The sequence below is a fragment of the Oxyura jamaicensis genome, chromosome 1 (genome assembly GCF_011077185.1).
Source record: "Oxyura jamaicensis isolate SHBP4307 breed ruddy duck chromosome 1, BPBGC_Ojam_1.0, whole genome shotgun sequence".
In the NCBI taxonomy this organism is placed as follows: Eukaryota; Metazoa; Chordata; class Aves; order Anseriformes; family Anatidae; genus Oxyura; species Oxyura jamaicensis.
The window spans coordinates 116,688,905-116,713,480 of record NC_048893.1 but is presented as its reverse complement, the minus strand read 5'-3'; the positions used below and the strand labels follow the sequence as shown (position 1 = coordinate 116,713,480).

The 24,576-nt window shown below is 40.2% G+C and overlaps 1 protein-coding gene across 1 annotated transcript; it reads left to right on the top strand.

Moving 5' to 3' along the window:
* The first annotated feature begins 323 nt into the window (after positions 1-323).
* Positions 324-20,595, top strand: LOC118160935 (cytochrome b-245 heavy chain). Its single transcript, XM_035316030.1, has 13 exons — positions 324-971; positions 3,062-3,157; positions 4,708-4,818; positions 8,328-8,412; positions 8,942-9,087; positions 9,834-10,024; positions 13,367-13,496; positions 14,149-14,241; positions 15,692-15,945; positions 16,241-16,403; positions 17,280-17,426; positions 18,600-18,724; positions 19,461-20,595. Exons 1-13 carry the CDS (start codon positions 927-929, stop codon positions 19,585-19,587), a joined length of 1,713 nt encoding a protein of 570 aa, XP_035171921.1. The 5' UTR covers positions 324-926; the 3' UTR covers positions 19,588-20,595.
* The last annotated feature ends 3,981 nt before the right edge of the window (positions 20,596-24,576 follow it).

The window sequence follows — 24,576 nt, the reverse complement described above, 5'->3', positions numbered from 1 at the left end:
TCTAGGGCCTGTACCTTGACAAAAGATGTATTTTATTAATCCCAAAGCCTCCTCCAGTCTGTCTTTTTGTACTCTTTATTGCAGGTTTGGGAACTGTGATACCACAGAGGCAAAACATTCAGAATCACTAATTTCCCACAAATATATATATACGTTTTTAAATGAATACACTTGGGATAAATGTCCATGGGCTTGCAAGCTCTAAAATACATGTGGATGATTTTCCATTTCTTCTCTCTAATCACAGAAGCAAAATGTTTACCTTACTTTTTTTTTTTTTTTTTTCTTACATAGTGACAGGATTCCCAGGACTGGAACTGTGTGAGAGTACCAAATATGAAAAACAGACTGTCAAGTGACACGTCCCCACTTTTGACCCGAGCAAAGAGGAAGTGGCAAGGTTTGCATGTATGTCCCAGACAAGAGGAGTGTTAGATTACATTTGAAGGCTTCTGCAGACATTAAATTACTGAAAGATAAATAATTCTACTGATAATTTATCAAAGGGGATCTGCAGGAATAGCAACTCAGACCCGCAGTGATAAAAAAGAGAAGGCTGGGGAGGAGATGACTGTTCTGTGCCTTGTGTATTACACTTCAGCATTAAAAGTTACATAAAGTGGCAATATATTTTTCAGCAGAAAACCTCACCGGTTATGTTATTTATTTTATCCTAATTCTGTATCATGAGGAAAAATTATTTCAATGGCTTATATATGTGTAAGTTATGAAAAGTTATATGTAAAGGGGGTAGAAACATGTTTGAAATTGAACTGTGGATATGATTCAATAGTTAACTTATTTCCTAAATGAATGAGAAAGGAAACAGGTTTCTGCAAGCTTCTGCTCTCACTTCCTTTTGAGAGAACACAGAGACACTATCCCAGAAAGAACGGGGCTGTTGTGCGCTCTCATCTCAGGCAATCATGGGTAACTGGGTGGAGAATGAAGGACTGTCCATCTTTGTTGTTGTAAGTACAATTTTTATTGTGATTTGTATCCATTAGAAAATTCTACAGAAAGTTTTAATAAGCAGATCTCATTGTGTCAGTAAACGATTTATCTGATTATTCTGAAACTAGGGCAGCAAGTGCAGTGACACACTTCAAGAACGTGATGTTTTAGGAGCCCTGTCTGGTATCTTGTTTGCCATCGGCTTTATTGTCAATTTAGAAATGATCTTATGTTAACTTTCATTTTCTTTGTTAGAAATAAATGGAAGTATCTATTTTATTTGGATGTAACAGTGACTTAAGGAAAAAGAATGACATTGCATACCACTGTTAACCATGTGCACTTCAAAAATAGAAAGCAATCACAACAACAAGCCTTTCTTGCTCTTTTATAAACAAAAGTAGATGTAACTGAAAGCACTGTGGACGTGTCTTGAGGATAGAAAATTAGTATTAGAGTCAGATTCCAGAATTTAGAGTAGAGATTCATGAATCCTTCGTTAGGACAACTAGCATTTGAACTCAGATTGTGTATAGCTTGCATGGAGTAGCTATGGAAGTAGGTTAAATTCATTCCAAGCAAGATTTAAAAGTACCAGAAATCTCACTCCCATTTAAAAGAGCCAGACGGTAAGGCAAGGCAGTCCTCCTTGGAGAAAACTTAGGCACAAGAAAGTATTTCAGCAGTCGCTTTTTTTCACATCAGAGTCATACAAGAGCAATGCATATACAATATTTAATATGTGTGGATATGATATGATATGACATATGATTCATGATATGATATATGATATAAGATATGATCACTTTATTTTACATAATATATACAATAAAAATGTAATGCCATTTATGGGATTTCTGCAAAGGGGGATTAGTATATATAAATACTGAAAGTAATGCCAAAAAAAAAACAATAGACTGATTGAAATGTGAATATCTTTGTTCAGAAATGTTTCTGCTGCTTTGAACAATTGATACTTATATATGACATTGTAGATGCTTAGCTCTAGTTTAGGAATAAAGCATTAGCACTTCAGTGCTTTGAAAAGGAGTAACTACGTTTGCTGTCACCCACAGTGACCTGAGGATGTTGAAACTACCAAGAGGTGAATTTGGGCATATTTTTTCCACCAGAACTGAAATATTAACAGAATTAAGTAAAAGGCCATTAGGTTGTTCAAGTAAGGAATTTTTTTAATTTCCTTTTTTAGTCTCAGGGTTATACAAGGTTAGCTAGTAGGGAAACAAACTAAAGGAGTCACCAGTAATGAAAGCAGATAAGCAGACAGACAGTTCACTTTCCTTACCAAAGTATTCTGCATTGTTCACTATGGCTTTATTACACACTGACTAGCTACAGGGATGTGAAGTGCTTGATAGGAACAGGACAGCCACAGCTTGTGTTGATTTACCTCAATAAAACAGACACATAGCATCCTTAACCCCAGCATGCTCAGTCTTCACTGGCCCTAGCTGAAAAGCATGGATGGCCCCGAACTCTACCGATCAGCACAAGTTGCCAGAGTGTCACCGTGTTTTTCAGAGGGTCCATGTTCTGTATGGGTCAGCACCAAGGACTGTGAGAATCCATCAAGGATCACCAAACCTCTTGACCTCCTGGGCATGCTGTTAGGCTACTGTACATGGGACTGGCACATTGTCACTTTAAATGTGTATTCAAGAGCATTTAATCCTGAGATTAGATTAATTCTATAATGAGGATTTGGGGATTTCCCTTACACTGATGGAAATCCCTTCACTTTCCTGGACTTGTGCTGCATGGGAAGAACATTTTCAGGCAAACTGCCATTTGGAACTTTTAATGATGTTTGGAGATTTATCTAGACTCACAGACTTAGCTAGACACCTGTAACATGACAGTACTTACATAACTGTAAGTCTTTCAGACTATGCAAAAGTTTCAGCTGCCAATATCTGTGTTTTGGTTTATTGCCACTCCTGTGCTCCTTAAAGCCCATGTCCACCTGCAGCACACCTAACTCTGCAAATAGAAGCACAATGAACTAATTGACCATTTTTTGAACTGTGTAAATTCAGCTATATGATCTTTAACAAACTGTAAAATTTCCTCTTTGTTTCTCTTTCAGCTTGTGTGGCTGGGGTTAAATGTCTTCCTCTTTTGGTGGTTCTATCTCGCGTATGATCTCCCACCAAAATTCTTCTACACCAGAAAACTCCTTGGTGTAAGTACAAAACATACATTATCTTGGCATGGACTGAACATAGACATAGCATTTTCCCTATTTTTTTGTGACTGAAAAAGGATCAAGTTGCTGGAGCAGCAGGTTCACATAGGAATTAAATTCACATGGAAACAGATAACTTAATGTAGACAGACATCCAGTGCTTCTGAAGAGAAAGCTGATATGCAAAATAGAGAGATCTCATTCTAAAGGTGTTTCCAGGTAGCTATTATTCTCCTGATAATTAAGGTAAACATGTGGTTGCCACTTTATCTAGCAGAAGGTGAATGCAATATTGCTATTGGAAGTATTGTTCAACCATTTTCCCTTTTTCATAGCCTGAATATTTTACGTAGCTATCAGCTCTGAAAAGCAACCATAATTCATCAAGTGTGTGAATAGCAGTCAAGCAGCCATGTGATCCTGGACCCTGGGCTATTCAACATAACCTAACTGGTTGGTGCAACATTAGGTGTCTTACTGTGAAGGTGTTTCCAAAGCTACGAAGGGTCATGGCCAGTAGAGAAGATTCATTTGTTCATATAATTTAAAAGCCTGACCGCAGACACAAAAATCTGTCTCAGCTTCAAATTACAGTACACATCATTTAGTAAAAGCTCTGCAAATCTATGGTTTAATTCAGCCAAGCAGGAAATCCTGCTCATGCATATAGGTTCAGATCTATGGATCAGATTCTGCCTTTTGTTATCAGGGCACAGATCTGTATGTGGATAACTCTCAGTGTAATCCCAAGTCACTTAACTCTTACTGTGATCTGAAGCTTGAAAGGGTCCCAGTCAATGCAAGAGAGCACACACTATCTTTCTCTTCCCTTCAGTGTGTTTGGATTAATATGGTCACTAAACCCTCCTTCCAAACTGTCAAAATCTGAAATTATTCAGGATGTGGCGATCAACATCAGGGGAACACATGCCTAAAAGATGGGGCAATGAATTTCCCTAGTCTCTCTTTACTGACAACAAAGGTCCACACTCAAGGGACAGGTCAGAGCAGGAGCCTTAGGCACTAACATTCTGAAGCTACAATGAGCTTTCTGAGCAAGACAAAGCTTCTTTGATATCAATGTTAATTACAAGAAAGACTAGTCCTGATCCAGTTCTATTGTCTTTTGGAACACTCAACCACTTCCCTTTTTAGCTGTCCTTCTGTCTGTCTTAACCCTCAGCCAACTGAAACCACAGCAGGACATCTTTCTTTATAGCATTGGGACAGAAAACTCTCCTGATGGCTTAGACTTGCATTTGTGCTTGGCCACCAACTGTCAGATCTGACAGGGAGCGTTTCATACAACCATATTATTTCAACACTGGGCATGGAAAGTGTCTGTCTGGAGGAAAGTTTTCTTTCTGCATATGTGCACCTAACTAGGTCAGAGCATGGCTTCTCTGAAATGCAAGCATTCTTAATTAACTCTAGATCTCACACTCATTAATAGTTGTGATATAATACATCAATGAAATCTCTGCTTATGTGTCTCCTGGATAATGTCTTAGGCAATTAATTTAATAATAGCATCTCTCCAATTACAGCATGCCTTGGCTCTGGCAAGGGCTCCTGCAGCTTGTCTGAATTTCAACTGCATGCTGATTCTGCTGCCAGTATGTCGAAACTTGCTCTCCTTCCTCAGAGGATCAAGTGCGGTAAGATGAAGAAAGAATTTCAAAATTTATGTAAGATAATAACCCAAGTAGCCTTGCAAATATGCCCAAGTGACAGTCCAAGTTCCCCAAACACACTGTTATTTAGGGATGTCCTCTTTGAAGAAGTAGAGAAGGCCAGAGTTTTGCTGTGAGCAAGACTGAGGTCTCTATGCCAGTGGTATGTCTAGAGCTCTGTTGAGATACTTAGCCTTGACTTGGACTTCTTCCCTTTTTTCTTGCCTTCTGGGCATCATGCTGCCTTGGATGCGAAGACCCTGTTCTCTGCCAGACACCACTGGTGATGCTTACACATACTTGCCTCATTTTTCAACAATACAGTACCCATTTATAGTAGGAGAAATTAACCCATATCTTCTGTCTGTGCATGTTCAGCTCTTACAGCAAATGTGTGCTTTCACAGACTTAGAATGGGACTTTTCAAGCGCTTCATAAATTACGTTCTTTCTTTTCTGCATTGCATTTCTTAGAATGAAATAGTTCACCAGCCTTATGACCATTTCTAGCTCCCAAATGCACAGCACAAAGGAACCACCACTAAGAAAAGGACAACCGATTCTAGGTGGTATCTGGAGTGGCTTCCTATGATAGCACTGACTGTGTCGCATTACTGAAATCTAGATCTCTATTACAGCAGAAATAATGCAGACAGAAAGATAAAATAATTTTATTCAGGCATACTAAAAAAGGCTCCTAGTCCATAGCTATGATGATTAGGCTCCAAAAGGAGCTACACATTGCAAACCTTATTAATACAGAATGGATGACCCTTGTTGGCTGAGGGAACGTAAGAAAATCATCAGTGACAACCCACACTGTACACTCATCTAGTACATAGACTCTGACAGTCAGTGTGGATAAAAAAGTGAACTGTTTCTGCCACATTAAGCTCCTAAATTATATTTCCAATGCTGTCCAAAGTGCCCAGGCCTTTTTAAGGCATAACACTCAGAAATATAAAATTGGAAATGTCCAGCAAGACTTTCTGTCTTGTTCTATACCCCTTCAGATTCTGGGTTGTAGCAAAAGCAGCCAGCTGCACCCTCCATGTATATGGAAGGAAAAAGAACAGTAAGTAAAACTGTAGGGTTAAAGTTTTTCTTCCCCTACCCTGAGGAAGATCAACTAGCATCTGCCAAAATGCCAGCTGACTTCCCCAAGCTGCAGAAGTTAATAGTGAACATAAATTCAGTAAGGGTTTGTGTTGCTGTTGGATGAATGCAACTGGAAAATATTGATGAGATTGTGGTCATACAAGAACTTCATGAGGTCTGAAATAGATTTTGCAGGCCTTGGGCTGAAAGCAGGTTGGGAAGAAGTCTTCTAAACTGAAAGCAATGAAAGAGCTGGAGACATTTTCAGAAACACAACTGGAATGCTAACAACTGATTCCAAGGGTTGAGAATTGTATTGCTACTGGGTCTTAATGCTTCCTGTCCTGAATTGTTCATCTCTTACCCAGTTTGCAAGTTTGAACCGTGTAGAGAGCAGCTTCATTTTTTCTGAACCATGTAGAGGCAGCTTCATTTCTGCTGCCTGCCTGCAGCTGACAGCACCAGGCTGTGTGAGGAAGCTCAGGGCTCTGAGGATGAGCAAGGACACGAGGGAGGGACATAAAATAGGATTTTAAGACTGTTTGGAGTTTGTTTAACTTCAGTTGCTTGTTGCAATAAATCTCAATGGCATTTTATATATTTGTATATTTATATATTATATACACAATATATTTATAGATATAAATGAATTTTATACAACATACCTATAGCAATGTGTTGTATTACATCGGGAAGCAGGTAATTGTATACCTTAAGCAAAACATGCACAGCTTAGTGTCCCACTGGTAGGGACAGGACTGTGGTGGCCATGGTGCAGTGGTGCAGCTGTTTATGCTTCTTCTACTGTCTTGTCTAATTAGCTATGCTCTGGAAGTAAGATCTGTGAGGATTTCCTTAGTCAGGATTTTTAAATATCGTGTAACTTACTGAAGGGGTAGTGGCCTTTCCAATGGCAATGCCATTGGGGTTAGGCAGGGGGGTGAATTGCTCAGTAGGAACGTGATGGAAACTCCTGCCCTTTACATTCTGCCACCCAGAAATGCTACACCACAAAGTTGTTTATTATTAATTGAAAGAACAGCTGTGTTGTTTTTGCATGCCCTTTATTGCTATATTCATGGCTGCTGTTAATGAGCCTCACTACTGAACTTAACTACAGCATTTTGCCATTGCTTGGTCTTAAACTTCTTAAACAGCAAGATCTAGTGTTCCCACCTGCTTTTTGCAAGGCAGGAAAGCAGGATGGGTACTTCCATGCTGTACTACTTTGTTCTACAAGCTTTTTAATTTTATCTTAAGTCACATGATGCAGAGAAGGCCAAATTTATTCTAGCTGTTGTTATAGTCTGCTGAAGTCATTGCAGTAGTGTTAAAGTTTGCCTTTTAATCAAAGTCACAGCTGGAAAAACAAAACAAAACAAAGCAAAACAATGATCTGGAATGATCAGATCTACCCTGTTATCTGGGAAAATACTTTACCCGACTGTCTACAAAGTTAATGTCCAGCAAGCACTCGGAAGAAAATTTGGATCTCTCTTAATTAGTTGTGTGAAACATTTATATGGTTTCAAGGTGTATAACGTTTTAGCTTGCTTAGTGTTTTGTTACCTTTGGCAGTCAGCAAAAGCTATATAAGGACACCACACAGGATATTTATGCTTTCAACTGCGTGGAGACAACAAATGCTAGCTTTACAAGAACTTGAATTTATAGGAGAACTCCTACTGACTCCAGCACAATTTAGATGGGGTCTCTTTGCACCTGTCATAATCATTAATGAAAATATCATTCTGTTTTTCGTAAGAGCCAAGTTCTTCAGCTTGTATTAGCAGAGATATTTTTTAATTATTATTCCTGTTTCCCTTTGGATAACTCCAGTGACAATTTGCAAATGAAGGTCTGGCAAGTATACCCAGCATTTTGGGGAAGGAATTATTTAAGAACATAAGTGACTGGTGTGTTTGGAGTGGAAGTTCTCTGAGATGATGGTTATAGCTTTAGGCTTTACAGTCCATTTCTACAGTGTGAACCACAACAGGATCCTAATGCTAGCTGGCAACCTAAGTCCCTACAAAAACCTTGTCTTGGCATGGCAGAGTGTGGTGATTTCCTCCATTTATACTATGTAATTTAAATTTAACACAGCTAAGACATATATTCTTGCCATACTGCATGTTATTTTTTTCTCATTAGCATATACTTTGTTTCAATGGGACATATTAAAATATAACATTATGATTATATTCTGAAGTATGGAATGATATATTTTTGTTTACATTTAGGAATTCTGAATTCCTAAATATTCTTTACCACCAGTGTGACCAGCTGTTCTGCTTAGGGCCTCCATTTTTTATGTTCTTGTTTTCCCTGCATTTAAATAAGTACACAAAGGCATCACAAGTGGTCTGCAAATACTTTTTTTCTTCAACCCCAAAGTGCTGCTCCACCCGTGTCAGACGGCAGCTGGACAGGAACCTCACCTTTCACAAAATGGTGGCATGGATGATCGCCCTTCATACGGGTTGGTACTCAAATGTTTCTTTGTTTACTGCTTTCTTTTTCATTTTAGGCAAAATTCAGGTGGGATTTAAGTTCTTATGGATATGGGCAGAGAGCTGATTTCATTAACCTAAAGGAGTCAGCATGTATCAAGGCTTAAAACAGTTTTCAGTCATTAATCTGCAACTGTCAGAGAACAAAAGATACGTAAGAAATGATACCTTTCTCTTGCACCGTTAGCAAAATTCATGACACTAATTAATAAAGGGTATTTAGCAATGCTTTGAGAACCAGGTACTTTAGCTATGTTTTTTGTTTAGGCTTATAAATTAGCTGGTACATCTGAAAAAAATAATAGAAATGACTAAAGAAAGGGTTGTAAAAATTTGGGCAGGACATTGAATTATTTTTCTGTTTTATGTGTTATTAGGTAAACTAAAGGTTTTCTGTCTTTTCTTTTCCAAAACATTGTTCACCCAAATGTTACCCCAGAACACCGAGTACTTACCCTGTGCTTAACCCTATAATTATTTGTTTCCTGTCACTCCTAGCCATTCACACCATTGCACACTTATTCAATGTAGAGTGGAGTGTGGAAGCACGCGTTGATGAGAAAAATACTCTGACAACTGCGCTCTCGAAACTTGGTGATAAGCCAGAAGAAAGCTATGTCAATTTTTTTAGGCAAACCATTCCGGTAAGTGACATCAGGCTGTGAAGAATCATTATTCCATTCATCTAGATAATCATGTAAGAATATCTCAGCAGATTTCCTATTTCTGGAGTGCACAATCTGCAAATTGAACCATCTTGCAGGACAGTCTTTTGTAATTCATTCCCCTGTGTTGGTCAATAATAGTGTGGCTCATTTTTGGTAATACTTTATATCTTTTCATGTGAGAATTTCAAAGTAGTTTTAAAACATTGCATAAAAACAAATACCCTGTAAAGAAGTCTTCTGATTAGGCAGACAGAAATCAAAGCAAAAGTTTTGACCTTGAGCTCCCTAAACTCTGGTTGAAGAGAAAAAAAAAAAAAAAAAAAAAAAAAAAAGGACAGCTGCACAACACCACTAAAAATGAGAGCTTTAATTTAGCTTCCTAAATATGGATGTAGGATCTCAGCTCTAGAAACAGAGTTACGCAAAAATCTTTCTTTTCCCCAAGCCCCTAGTGCTGAGCAGTGGCAGAGTAAGAAACAGTCCTTGGTGTGCAAATAGGTAGAAAATTCTTTATCTCCACTTGCACTTACTTTAGTAAGAGTTCATTTGCAGTAAAACAAAAATGGAGTGGGTTTTCAAAGCATTGTTGGCAAATTCAGAGAAGATGACTTAAAGATTTGCAACAAGATAAAGAATTTGGCAAGGGAGACAGACTGGTGGTTCAGCTGGCTCAGCTTTGATGCAGCCTCTTCCTTCGACCAATGTGTTCAATTATTTTACAGAATCCCGTGGGGGGCTTATATGTGGCTTTCACATACTTGGCTGGTCTCACTGGTGTTATCATCACTCTGGCCCTCATACTAATCATCACGTCGTCCACCAAAACCATCAGAAGGTCGTATTTTGAAGTATTTTGGTACACACATCATCTCTTTGTCGTCTTCTTTATTGGCCTTGTCATCCATGGTGCTGGGTGAGTATTTGCATTTATCACACAATACATGATAACTACTATATTTTAGTTTAAAGGTCTCTACCCACAGATGTGTATAGAGACTTAAGTCACTAAACAGCAGTTATTTTTTATGGTAATTATGTGCCAATATGGGTTCTGAGGCCAATAGGCCCTCAGATACATGCAACAAGTTATTTACGTGCATGAGTCTTATGAGAGTCAGGCATATCAGTTCACAATAATCTTTTTTTTTTTTTTTTTTTTTTTTTTTCTGGTATTTAACCCGGAAACCTCTTTTCCAAGGTTCCGGTTTCTAATTCTTACTTTATATTTGTGTCCTAAAAGAACAGAAATAACATAAGGCCTAGGATTTTGTGGGATAAATGATAACTATAACAACACATATTTATCTTGCAGACTTGGATGAGTTTTGGGGCTTTTAGTATCAAAAGCATTTTATAATAGATTTTTAGCTGTTGCAGCTCAAATACAGGCAGCTGTAAGTTTCTGTAACTTTTAAATGCCAAACATCTTCTATTTCCAACAGTTAGTTCATTCCATACCTTCTAAATTATCTGAATAGCCTATTGAAACAATTCTAAGACTCTGCATATGCAATTTTACCACTTAGAAAAATTAGCTTTAGTTTCATTTTTTAAAACTACAGAACTGATGTATAAAGAGAAGAAAAAAAAATGCTAAATTATCAAAGCCCCATTTCATAGTTCATGATTATACTATTTTATCCATTTAAATGAAATTCTAGGTGTTATTACCTTAAAAATAGCTAAGGATTCAGAGCACTGGGAAGTGTCCTTTAGAAATGTCCAACAAAAATGACAATTGAACAACACTTCCTCTTAGCCCAGTAGCAGAAATGAGACTACAATAGGAAGAGCAAAAATAGAAGGCAGAGGAGGATCACCAGCAGCATGACAGTCCATTTCAACTTCCAAAACAAGTAGAATGTTTGAGTAAAACACTGAAGGAAAAGAACAAATGGCTCGTGTTTCTTTCAGCAAAAACCATACAATTACTGACAGAATGTCCAGACTTGTCAGCAGCTACTACACAATGTTGTCAGAAAGCAAGCATTGCTCTTTCTAGCAGTCAGTGAGTAGCATGTATTTCATAAAAGTTGATTTTGGTTACTTGGATGTAAACTATATCTTCATTTTAATAACATAGTACTGAAAAGACAAAGAGTTTGGGCAGCAGTAGAGGTCAGCGTGGTTGTCAGAGAGATTCAGCTAGACTTTGGGAGGAGATAAACACAGGAATATTATTATCTGTAGTGGGAAGGATGATTTCTGGCAGTGAACTCAGGGCGGCCGTTAGTCATATGCAGGATAGGTGTTAGATCACTTTCAGGTAAAGAGATAGCTCCATCGTATTTTGCCTTAAAAGCAAAAGACATTTTGAGTTTAGAAAAAATCCATTACTGAAAAAAATATTGGATGGTCTTTTTATGCTCAAGGAAGGAATCTTAGATGTGTAAAGATGGATGTTATAAAATAAGTATGATCTGACACTCTCTAAGTTGTATGTTTGAAAGAGGCATAGATGTCATCGTATCTCAAAAGAAAAGACTGTGTCTTACATAGGTTTATGTACATACATATATGTATGTATATACAGAAAACTGAGGCAAATGTAGTTAATGGAATGAAGGGGACAGATTCTTGTCTGTTACAAGCTGTTAAAGCACTTTTCCATTACCAATACTCTTTGCACGAGTTACGTCACAGGCAAAAGTCCAAACCTGCCCCTTGTAGTAAAGAGGAAAGAGTACAGAGATTCAGATCACCCTGCTTTGGAAGTTAAAGTGAAACTTGTAGCAGAAAAAGAGGTAATTATAAGGCTATATTATGGAAAGCTTAATTGCAGTACTGGAAGAGCATCTACACTGCATAGTAAGTGAAAATAATTGTTTTCCTTTTCTTGTACAGGCTACCAGCATTGTCAAACTTTGAGTGGATTGTAGGGCAGGGCAAAAACCACCAGGCCCACTCTTTCCCCTAAGTGATGGGGGTGAGAGTTGTCAGAAAACAGGCAGCAAATGGGTTCCTCCTGTTCCTGTAAATCACCCCAGAGGGCGGCTCCACTGAAGCCATTGTCACTAGTGGGGAAGTGAATTGCAGCTGGTGATCCTGGAAACTGCAACTCGTGATGCTCCTAGGACAGTGTCATTCTTTCCCTTTATTTTTCAGGCAGGAAGTTAATGAAACCCTTAATGAGGAAGCGATTCATTAGTAGTATCTATCAGCAGTGAAATCTTTTGACTTTCAAGATTGTGCAGAGGCATTGTAATAATCCTCTGATACATTTGTCACTTAAAGCCACATACACATTTAACTTTGATACCAAATTTTGTTGAAACATAAGAAACACAGTTTAGTTCAAGGAAATTGATCTTGAAACACAGAAAGAGAAGTCATGGAAAGAAAATAGCAACAGGATCATATTGGCCTAAAGCCAACCAGAATCAGACCATTTCTAGGGAAAGTCATCAGATCTTAATCTGCATTTCTTTGCTATCACCCTCATCCTACTAATTGCCATCATTCTGGGGACTCTCTCATGCCCTAAGGTTGGTAAAAATCCACACAGAGGCAGGAAATAATGAACAAGATCTGAATAAGTTTTTTCTCCTCAGAACTGAAATTTTCTTCCTGCAGCAGCTCTGCTACTGGAAAGCTAGAACTGGAGCAATCTGGCTTCTCTATAATAAAACAAACAACCAAAACAAACAAAAACAAACTAAAACAAAGCACAAGCCAGAATATAGAGTCAAGATCATCAACTGACATAAACTGGTTTGGCTGGCATAGCTTCTTTGAGCCTGAGGGACCTGTGCCCATTCACACCAACTAAACATCTACTAAGCAGCTTTAAAGAGAGAGAAAGTATCAAAGGAGGTACTTTGAAATGTGTTCTCTATGATTTCTAAGCTAAATAACAGTAATAATTTCTGCACTGATCACTAGGAAACTGATTATTGAGCCCACTCCCTGTTTTGTTTGTCTTATTGAAGGAAAAAGTAGGATTGCTTTGAAAAGAATGAAGTTTTGCTATTGTGACCACGTACTGGAAATGATAATGAACATGCCCCTTAGTTCCTCATCTGATCTTGTCGTTGGTATTTTCCCCTACAAACCTTCCTCCGCATTATTATCATTTTAATAGGAATTTTGTGGGTTGGTCAGAGCAGTAGAGCTGAATCAAAAGGTACACTAGCACTGCAGAAGTCCATAACTTCACAGAAATAGAATAGTACATAAACGGAATAATAATAAGTGACAGTTCATGGCAGTAAGTTCATTTACATTTCATTCCCTTAATGTTTTGCATTTTTTTCAGGCGAATTGTACGTGGACAAACTGCTGAGAGTCTGGCTGAACATAATCCAGAGATTTGCTTTAAGAACTTCAGTGTCTGGGGGAGAAAAGGAGCTTGCCCAATCCCCCAGTTTTCAGGGAATCCTCCTATGGTAAGAACAATTGTTTTGAGTGTAAAGCCAATCAAAAATGTTTAGAGTTTATTTTTTGTTAAATAATGTATACAGTCACTATAGAAAGCAGCTTACTTTACGTAAAGCAATACGTGTTTACGAAAGTGTATTTTGCGGCTTGTGGAGGTTCCTAAAAAATGCTATAATGCACATAATAGTTTCATATTACTAATGGATTGATAATAATTAACAGAAAATGATTGTCTCCAGACATCAAGAGCTGAAACTTCAGATCTTACTGCCTAACCAGGCTGGCTTTCATTCATGTTTCAGACAGAGCTGTTAACAGAAAACTTCCCTGCAGTAATACAGACCTGAGTCAGTAACACATTGAGAGTTTTATTCCTCATTTCACCTAGCTACCTTAGTTTTTAGGTAGAGACAAAATCACCCAGAGAAAAGTGCATTGCTATAACTATTGTATCCATTAAAAATCCAACTGCAATTCTCAACAAAGTAATAAATTCTCTCTCTGAGCAGAAGCTATTTTGAAGGTGTCATATATTTTACGGCTTCCCTACTCTGGTTGATAAGTAACTTAAATGCACTCCTGTTAATAGCATTTCCAGAATTCAGTGTAACGTAAGTTGCCATCTTCATGATCTGACTTCTCATTTTATTCTGTTAACAGACATGGAAGTGGGTAGTGGGTCCCATGTTTTTGTACCTCTGTGAGAGGCTGGTGCGGTTTTGGAGGTCACAGCAGAAGGTTGTTATCACAAAGGTAAGTGTTGGGGCTATGCTTAACACTGGGCAAAACATTACCAATTTTTCCATATGGTGCCGCGAAGCCAGCAGTCCCTGCACATCAGGCAATGTGGTCAATTAAAGACCTGTCAGGTGTGTCCTGGCTGCTAACATGCAAAAATAATACTAACCTCTAACATCTAATCATAGTTGTCTCCAAGTCAGTCTTTAAAAGAGTGCAGGAAGAAGATAGCTAAGGCACCAGACTGAATCTTAGAGAATTACTTTTCTTCATATCTAGGGAAATGGTCACCAATATAAATATTCCATTGCCTTCTAAGTAATTTAGGATAACAAATTTTTGTTTTCAAAACTACCTGGATATTTAGGAATTTGGATTTTTCAGCAGAACAAATGTCTTCTGAGTAGGAGAGTTAGGGGGTACCTATTTTGCACAGCCAAAGCTAATGTTGAGCTTCGGTGGTAGGTCCCCATGGTGTGTTGCAGAGATATTAATGCTGGATCTGAAAGTATGATAGGCAAATTATCATGGCATCATACTCAAAAATATAAAAACTCCCCTGGCCTTTCCCAACATAATTTCTTCACATGGCAGTGTGTTGCATCTCATGGACATACCCTGTTCAAGTCAGCAGGATATGGGCGATATGGGAGATCATAGATGCCTCTACTGTTCCCTGGCACCATGCTGACATATTGGAAGGCTCCTATACTCTAGCATACTTTATAGTAATTTTACCAAAATCTCTCTATTTCTGCATCATATGTCTGTTGTGGCTGCTTTGTTCCCTGTTGGCAGGAAGTTTCTTCCACAATGCTGAGCGCTGTTATTGATACCTACATTAATAAACAGAGAGACTCGATTCTCTTCTAAAAATGGAAAATAATATTGGCGGACAACTTTGGGATTAAAAAATTGCAGTGACTGAAACACTAGCCTTGCTTCCAGAATATTCCTAATGTTTATTCTTGGCTAAATAGAGGTGTAATAGGCACAACTATAGTTCCTATCCGGGTACAAAATGAAAACTTCAGTTTCCGGTGGTACTATCTGTCTTAATTCCCTACCTGTATGATAGCTCTTCCTTGATACACACATCCAGCTTCATTAACACTGTGCCACTGTGTAAGGTGCACCTAGAATTAACAATGTGCATACACAGAGCTGGTAATGCGTTACAAGATGTGCCAGTCTGACCTGTCCCTTTTGGAATGACTGCAAGTACAGTGTGAAAAAGGTACCTCAGCCAAAAATTAGGCAGCTTCTGCAGTCTTTCACCTGGCTGTCAGCCATTGCTTCTCTCTCCCAGTTCTACTAGGAACAAAGTTTCACCCGCTTTCCTTGCCTTCACAGGAAAGGATGATGTTGGTGATGAAGGACATAGATAAAACCAGTGATCAGGGAAGAGAGCCTTTTCCTTTTGTCCTTTTGTTTGTTTTTTTTTCCCTTGTCCCTCTTACTGTAGGTGGTGATTCATCCTTTCAAGACGATTGAGCTCCAGATGATGAAGAAGGGTTTCAAGATGGAGGTTGGACAATACATTTTTGTCAAATGCCCAGCAGTGTCTAAACTGGAATGGCATCCATTCACTCTAACCTCTGCCCCAGAAGAGGATTACTTCAGTATTCATGTCCGTATTGTGGGGGACTGGACAGAGGGCTTGTTCAATGCCTGTGGATGTGACAAGCAAGAATTCCAGGAGGCCTGGAAGTTGCCCAAGTATGTACAAAGAGTCTCCGTCATAAAGCCAACCAAAATCTTAAACACTTTAAATTTTACTCAGCCAGTTTGGTGGCACCTGCGATACAATCCTTGACTACTTCCATCAGAGATGCTGACCTTGGACGCTCCCTCCAGTTCCCTCCTGTGATTAAATTCACCTTTTCTTTTACTTTCTAGCATTCAGCCCAAACATGCCTTCTTTAACAGACAAATACTTTACCTTTCTATTGCTATTTTAAATGGTGCTAACAAATATTCACTACTGATTTATTAAGAGGGCTTTTGGTTTCAGGATAGCTGTGGACGGCCCCTTTGGAACTGCCAGTGAGGACGTATTCAGTTATGAAACTGTTATGCTTGTTGGAGCTGGGATAGGGGTCACACCATTTGCATCTGTGCTCAAATCTGTCTGGTACAAATACTGCCACGATGCGACCAACCTAAAACTTAAGAAGGTACGTGTCCTTTTTGTCACAGAAATTTGCCAGAACCCATGTAGTTGTTGGAAGGCTGACAGCCCAGATCGAAACAGGCCCAGAAAAGGGATCTGGCTCCAAACATGTATGAATCCTGAAAGAAGAGCCCATTTATCAAGCCCAGTTATCTCACAAGAGGAGCAGACAGGGAAAAAAAAAAAAAAAAAAAAAAAAAAAAAGTGAATGAAAGGAGAAATACCCTAGGAGCAAAATCCTATACGCAAATCCTGGCTGTGGTCCTGGTGATTTCCACCTGTGGTGCACGTGCCATTCAAGCCATGCTAGATACAAAAAGACATGCCGTACTTCCCAAGCACTAACTACAGCCAATGCAAATATTGTGTGTCTTCCCTAACAACAAAGAGAGCAATTCTGTCAGTGGAAGTGCCCTGCTGCCATCCTCTTCTTGCCTTCTGGGCCTGGAAAGTCCCTGCACAGAGGAGTGGGGTCACACTACAAAGTTATGGTCATATCCAGAGGACAGATCTGATTTCATTACCTGCTTTAATTTAACTTCCCCGCCAGCAGACAGGGAGATAGAATCTACCTCCAGGTCATTGTTTTACATCATAACAAGCTGTTTTACAAGGATACAACTGGGGAAACATCCTGAACTACAAATGTAACTAGTGAAAGACAAATAGAAAGATGTTTCCTTGTTCTTGCAGTCACTCATTCTGCTTCACAACCCTCTCAGTGTCAAAACTCCTGAATAGCTTCAGTACTGCCTACCCATTAACTGAAGCGGTCAGGGCAAATCCTACAAGTATTCTGAAATCCTCATTTAGCCAGCATACAGAAACCCGGAAACCTAAAAGATTATGTCCCCTGACAGTTTACTCTTCTCTCTTCCAGATCTATTTTTACTGGCTATGCCGGGACACTCATGCCTTTGAATGGTTTGCTGACCTCTTGCAGTCTCTGGAGACTCAAATGCAGGAGAGAAATAACGCAGAGTTTCTCAGCTATAACATCTACCTTACAGGCTGGGATGAATCTCAGGTAAAAACACTGCAGAAAATATCACTGCCTTATGTACAGAGGCAGGTGTGTTATGTTTTGCTAAATTTTTGAACAGCCGTTATCCTGGGCTTCCACCTGGCTCTCAGAGGTTTTAGGCGCAGATAGATATTACCCATCAGAACTTACATCAGACCAGCTGACAATGTACACTCTGACTTTCTCTTTCACTCTGGTTGTGTACTCCCAAAAGTAGTCTTTCATCACAACATCAACCTCAGCTGACCATCCAGGTGTCTCTAAAGCAGTTACTACTGCCTAAAGCAGAATTAATGGCATCTGGGAGAAGGTAATGCACAAGATTTGAGTAATGGCAGCATATTCTTTTCAGGGCCTTCAGGAGTTCTCCCATCTGATCCCTTGTATGTAGGGCACTGTAGGTATACAAAGGAGTTGCTTCTCCATGACCCAGTTGAGAATGTGTGATTCAGTCAGGAAAGGTGCTCGCTCTGTTACTTTTTATGATGTTTTATTTCACTTTTGTCTCACCTGTGCAAAATTCACTAATTTTTGTGCCTGAAGTGCCATAGCTCTGCAACAGGGTTAGGGTAGCAGTATGGTAGGGAGTTACCTTACACAGACAATGGAAAAACAGGAAAAAATGAAGAAAAATAACGCAATTTTTGCTTTGGGAGAAAGTTCCTGCTCTAACTTTTTTTTTGGGCATATAATAGAGCTGCAGAACTCTGCAAGGGTTTAACTTATGCCCTAACCACATCTCCTCTTCCTGTCTCTACTTAGCTTAGCTGGTCTAGGTGAGTGTTACACAGGGAAGGTAGACAAGACCTCTTCATATGGATCAAACCTTCCAGAGATCAAACTGCCAGGACTTCATTAAGGTCATGGGAGTTGTATTATTGTAACTGTAGGGGAAGTTTTGTTTTAATTTACTGCTTTATTTTACAGTTCTTGGACTAAAACAGTTTATTCCAAAATAAATGTAATTTCTGCATGTTCACAGTGTTCAACACATCATGGCTTTATGTCTTGAGATAATCCAGTCAGGGGAAAGAAGGAGATGGACATTACTAGTCAGGACTATACCCATGTAACTTTCCTTTATAAACACCATAAATTCTTCAGGAATGTTCTTGGTTTGGAAATAATTCGGTGCATATTGACATGATGCTGTCCTTTGTCTTTAATTTCCCACAGGCCACTCATTTTGTAGTGCATCATGAAGAAGAGAAGGATGTGATTACAGGCCTTAAACAGAAAACCTTGTATGGAAGACCTAACTGGGAAAATGAGTTCAAAACCATTGCAAGGCAGCATCCAGGGTAAACTGATAGTCTGAATGCCATCATAGCACAATCTTGTTCCTTTGACTGGTAATGTTTGAGGAGAGTATTTTAGAGTATTTTAATTAACAATCTCCAAGTATCTTCTAATCTGGTTTTGGACATGGTCTTGACCAAATTGTTTGAACCTACAGCTTAAAAAACAAATCATCTATGCTTGGTGAGGTACTTCATGCAGTATGCAATTACTAGCGGATGTTTTAGAAAAAACATATCACAACTTTCTAGCTGAAGTAGATAGGAACATCATTTGACCTCTAAATACCTCTAATAGTAATGCCTTCTACCTAAATAATAATACCAACAACAATAATAATAATAATAATAATAATAATAATAATTTAAACTAAATATCGATGGCCTTTGGCTGAGCATCCAAAAATATGTAGGAAAAAATGGAACAGTTCCTTTCAAGAACTTGTATCATGAACTCTGAGGCTTTACTTTATTGATTCCACTGAGGTCCACAGAACTGTCTTCACTGACTTCTGCTGAGCTGAGATTTAGCCCACCATCTGCTTTAGAAGCAGTAGCAAGTGCCTTGCAAGTTTGACAGCAATGGGTTGTAAGTTTTAAAGGGAAGACATACCATTTTCCTTTAAGTTCTGCAACTGAGAAAAAAAACTTGCAGCTACAGAACATAAGATTGATATGCACAAACAACATCCTGCTACTCTATATCTAGTTCCTGACCATGTTTTCATTTTCTTAACAGTTCCAGAATAGGTGTTTTTCTGTGTGGACCTGAGGGCCTAGCTGACACGCTCAACAAGCAGAGCATCAGTAACTCGGAAGCTGACCCACGAGGAGTACACTTCATCTTTAACAAGGAAAACTTCTAACTCCCAAATATGTGGCAGTCGTTCATTCAATACAAAGTCTAAAGACTGGATCTCTTTTTCTGGGAAGAGCAGCCCAGCTTCTAATCCCAGTTACACAAATGCATATCCCTTTGCTTCTTTGGAATTATTCTGGCGCTGCGGTAGAGTAGGAGTCAAGGTTTACTTTAAGAAAGTTTGCACTGCCTGCCCACCCACCCCCCAACACGCTGGCAATTTAGCAAAAATTTACCCTTCATCTGTGTGAGGGGAATTCCCCTCGACTGTCTTTATCCTCCTGTTATTCATAATGACTGCTGAAGGTTCAAGGCAGCCATATGCATTTGGGAACCAACTCACACAGAGAAAGCTTAATGCTATTAAACGATAAAGCATTCTGGCATAATGCTTGCTATTAAGAGACAGCTTATCCTGGCTACAGGGAGTCTCTGGAATGAGGGAGGACTTAGGGAAAGGTGAGTAGGAAGAATTGGACCTTACAACAGAAAATCTGCTTTGTACACCAGCATCTCTCAGGCTTCCAGATACAAGCCTAAATGCCTCGTCCAAGAGATAGCATGGGCAGCTGAAAAGCAGCCATTTCTCTTTAGGGAAGCAGAGAAGTGAAAATGAACCACCTGGATGTCAGAGCACCGCTGGCACCATCGCCCAGCTGCAGCGGGGACCATGAGGCCGGTGCCAAACCAAGTCCTCCACTCAGTCTGTAAGCCATCGCTCAGCTGCTTCAAACTGTCTCAGTTTCACATCTCTAAATTTCTGACTTCAAGGCTGAAAGAACTCATCACTGAATGGTTTAATGGCTCTTTTGTGAAGCATTTTAAAATGCACACAGGGCTGTTGGCCCTCGTTCAGCTGCTCCTCTTTGACAATAGTGAGATAGGTTTGAGAAAGCAAATACCATGGGGACAGTAGCTGGAAGACATATGAATAAAGCTTGCATGTGTGCAAGAAACCCATACAAAGCACAGTGCTTCTGTACGTACAGTACTGGTAACAGGTTATTAAAAAAAAGGAACCAAGACACTTTCAATACCAGCTGCAGGAAAAGAAAAATAAATAAATAAATAAATAAAACTTAAAAGCCAGCAGCATAGAAAAAAAAAAGGTGAAAACGGACAAAAAAAGTTGAAACGGACACATATTATTTCAGCCCAGTTCAGCCCTGCCACCTGCTTACTGCCTTTAAAACTCCTCTGCCAAGCCCTTTGATAGCTCCTACACAACACTAGACGTTGCTGACAGGTTCCTGCAGTCACAGAAAAAAGTGGTGACCTCCTTCTGCAATTTCACACAAGTTTGTGTAACCTTCTGGTTGTATGTAGCATATTTTACACCCCAGCTTGCCAGACGGGATGTGTTCCCTTTATACCATTTGTAAATGTTATCCAAGCACTTCATGCTACTTTAGAAGGACAGCCTACCATTTTTATTTATTAATATGAAACTTACCTATATGACACTGAATTGTATCACCATCTGAAGGGCAGAAGTTGGTAAATGCTAGTAAAGATCAGCTCTTGGTGAGGAATTTTTCAATTCTTCAGCTCTCAAAAGGGCCTTATTTAAATCCACATGATAATGTTTGTAACATGCCTATTCTATCAGAACAGAGCTTAAACAGAATTAAAGAAACTTCTTGCTTGGAATAAAAAGAATTGCTACTGAAACAGAGTAAGGCTCTCATCCTCTGCAGAGAGCACTGAAATATTTGGCTTTGATTTTAATGGACATATGATCAGATTTTTACACTGTCAGCAGGCAAACTGCAAGTTTGAGGTCTCATCGGTACAGAAGAAGGAAGAAGGGGTCTAATCGACTCAGCATATTTACCATTTGAAAACTCTTGGAGGGGGGTGCATTTTAATTCACCATTTTCTAAACGTTGTCATGTTTGTTCTTACAACTCCGGGGATCTTTCCATTTAAACAGCCAGTTCTAATGACACTCCCTGACCTGCTGCATGTTTATACCAGGGACTGTTGGTCACCTCAAACTCAGACAAAAGGAATTGTGTGCTTATTAATAAACCACTGTCTTCCTAAAACATGTAAAAGAGCAAGCGAGAGCTTCTCAGTTTCTTTCAAAGGTTTGTTTTATCAAATACTGCTAAAATATGAGATGTGCATTATCAATCGTGGCCAGAATATGAAATATGAAGGGTGTTTTTGTAATCTAGGATACGTGAGTCAGACAGATAGCACTGAAACACAAACATAAGAAAGAAACTAGATCAAGTCCTCCCTCCTCTTCAGCAAAGCATGGAGGGATGTCAGTGGTATTGCTTTCAACACTGCTGTCTTCTTGCTAATGGAGAAAAGCCCTTCTTCCAAATGCTTGCCTGGTCTATAGACGTTCCCGACATAGGCGGTATTTCTGTGAGCCACTTGAGACGTGCCAGTCCTAGACGGTGATGGTTACAACACTACTGCTTCCAACGCAGAGAGTGCTCTCCACTCATCCCTGGGAGAAGGCCAGGGCAGCAGGCTGCAGGTGAGCCCGCAGGACAGTCCTGTTTTGTGGCCCGATGACACTGCTTGGAAATAGATCACTGCTCTAGGCCGGGGCACAGTGCTGAAAATTTCCTCCTTCCGTGTGTTTGGGGATTTTCTGTCATGGGGGCGGTGGCAGAGGCAGCTCTCACAATAAACAGGTTATTTTGCCGTCATGTTTCTGACTCTCAGGGGCCTGTACTGGGAACAAAGGTTGCCTTCTCAGCTTTGCTTGGGAAGCTGCACATGGCATTCTGCACTTGGCGCAAAGCTACCTGCCACCCTGACCTTAATGCGAAGCACCAGCAAGGCTCTCTGAAAGGCAGGGACACGTCAGGGTTGTGCCTGTGGACAGCTGGAGGGAGCAGTGCCAGAGAGGGTGGGCATGGCAACTAGTGGTAGAAGGCAGGACTTGACAGAGCTCCGTGTTTCGTTGACAAGGATCAATTTCCACCCCAAAACTCTTCCCCCACCTTTACCAGGTTCCTGACTTGCTGGCTGCAGAAAGTAAGCAAGCAGCTAGGGTTGCTCAGGCAGAGCTCTGCTGCTGCCCATGCTCACGGAGGTCCTGGGGCCCCCTCCAGAACCACCCTCCCTTCCAGTGGGGTCTGAACACCACATGTGGCTCTCCCTTTAAGTCTGTCCTTTCACAGGAACCTTCAGTCCCAGCGCTGCCTCTTCTGTAGAGCTGGCTGTACAAGAGGTAAGGACCTCTTGGCACTCCTGGGGATAGGAACAGGGACAGGGACACAGCCTTTGTGACATGCAGTATTGAATTCATGCTGCACCTGAGTTCATAAAGCAGACTGAAGCCTGATCTGTACTTCCACAAATTCCCCACTCAAAAGAAAAATGCTCTGCTGATGGCAACAGGAGCCTGCTGTTGTTAGTTCAGTAACATAAATGCTTTAACTAATGGAAGCAATTGGGAGTTCAGTTCAAAGGGACTGAAGAGAGAAACTGTGGCCTCTGCTCAGCACGTTTTCCCTCCCTTCTTACGCAATATTATGTCTTCCACATGTAGTCATCTGAATTAAGATGCTAATTAATTCATCAGTGTCCTTGATTTCCAGGCCACTGTAGTTTGTCTCCCGCTTAAAGACCCTGTTACTCACAGGTGCTGGGCAGCTCCAGTTTCTGTTGGTCCCATCTTAATTTTGGAAACTGGACGGTGCTTCTGGAGGGTGCAAGGCACCTGCTCATATCCAGATAATACATCTGAGACCTCAGTATGCTCTGGGACTCATCTTGTCCTCCTTCCTTCCCTGGTAAACACTTGCAAAATTGCAAACATGGAAAGGAAATCCAAGTTTTCGTAAGTTTTAACCTACAATAAGAATGCTACTCTGCCTGTTCACCATCATGCATGTCCCGGGGGAAAACCACCCTGGTTGCAAAATAGGTCTTCCTCTTTTCTGTCTTGTAAGACTTTCTCTGCTGGGTGGGGACTTTCTGCACTTCAGTCCTCAAATGGTGGGTTAAACCAACTTAGAAACAGAAAAACAACCAAAAAGCTGCCTGTCAAACATGAGACACTTTTGAACAAGCAAGTAACAACCTTAGGGTCTCGTTATGGCACTTTGTCACAGAATCCTGCTCTAATTTGGGTATTGTTAACAAATTCATGTTGACTGTTCTTATTTTTCCGTCTTTCAGTGTTTGTTTGTTTGTTTATAGAACTCATAGCCAGGTGTAAGCTCTCACACCTCAAAAATATGTATAGAAATGCTCAAAGAAGTTAGTAGCATATGTTTAAATGTTAATGGTTATAAGTGCTCGCAGGATCAAGATCCTCATGTCTGACTGTGTACAACAGCGACAGCGCCACAGATGCAAACCAGAGCAGTCATTTCTCACGAACCACACGCTAATTTTTGCATTTCACAGAGACCCCAGCAACCCACTGCTCTCATTTACATTCACAACACACAAGCCAGCCCAGACAAGCAGAAATTCATAGCAGGAGAGTGAAGTGTTGAAAAAAAATGCTGAAAGCTTACAAACGCTTTCCAGTTGTGTTCTGCACGTCTGCTAACTCCATCCCTCCTTTTCCACTGGTACTCCTCTGACTAAGGCGTGTATCTCTGCCCGCTCAGCTACCACCGATTTATCCCCATTCATCCTCTTGTACCAGTTGCTGCTGTTGCACCTTCACTCGCCCACTCCTTCCTGCTCCCCCAGCTCTGCAAGTTTCTTGAGAACCTGCAGTTCCCACAGGCTTTCTGATGCTTTTGCAAGTGCTCGGGCCCAGCTACAAGTGCAGGGAGACGCACGGGGTGCAGTGCATGCTGTGCATCACGCGTAATGTCATCCAGCTGCCACCTTCCCTGTCACTACAAAGAGACCAAGGCTGCAGCTTGCTCTGCACTGCTCAGACAGCTCGCTGAGCGTTATTGTAGAGGGAGGGCAGGAAGGGCAGCCAAGGCAGGGAGCCAGACCACCTCTCTCCCTCGGAACAGACACTTCGTAATAAGAAGAGCAGTTCACAAAGCCAAGTGCCCTG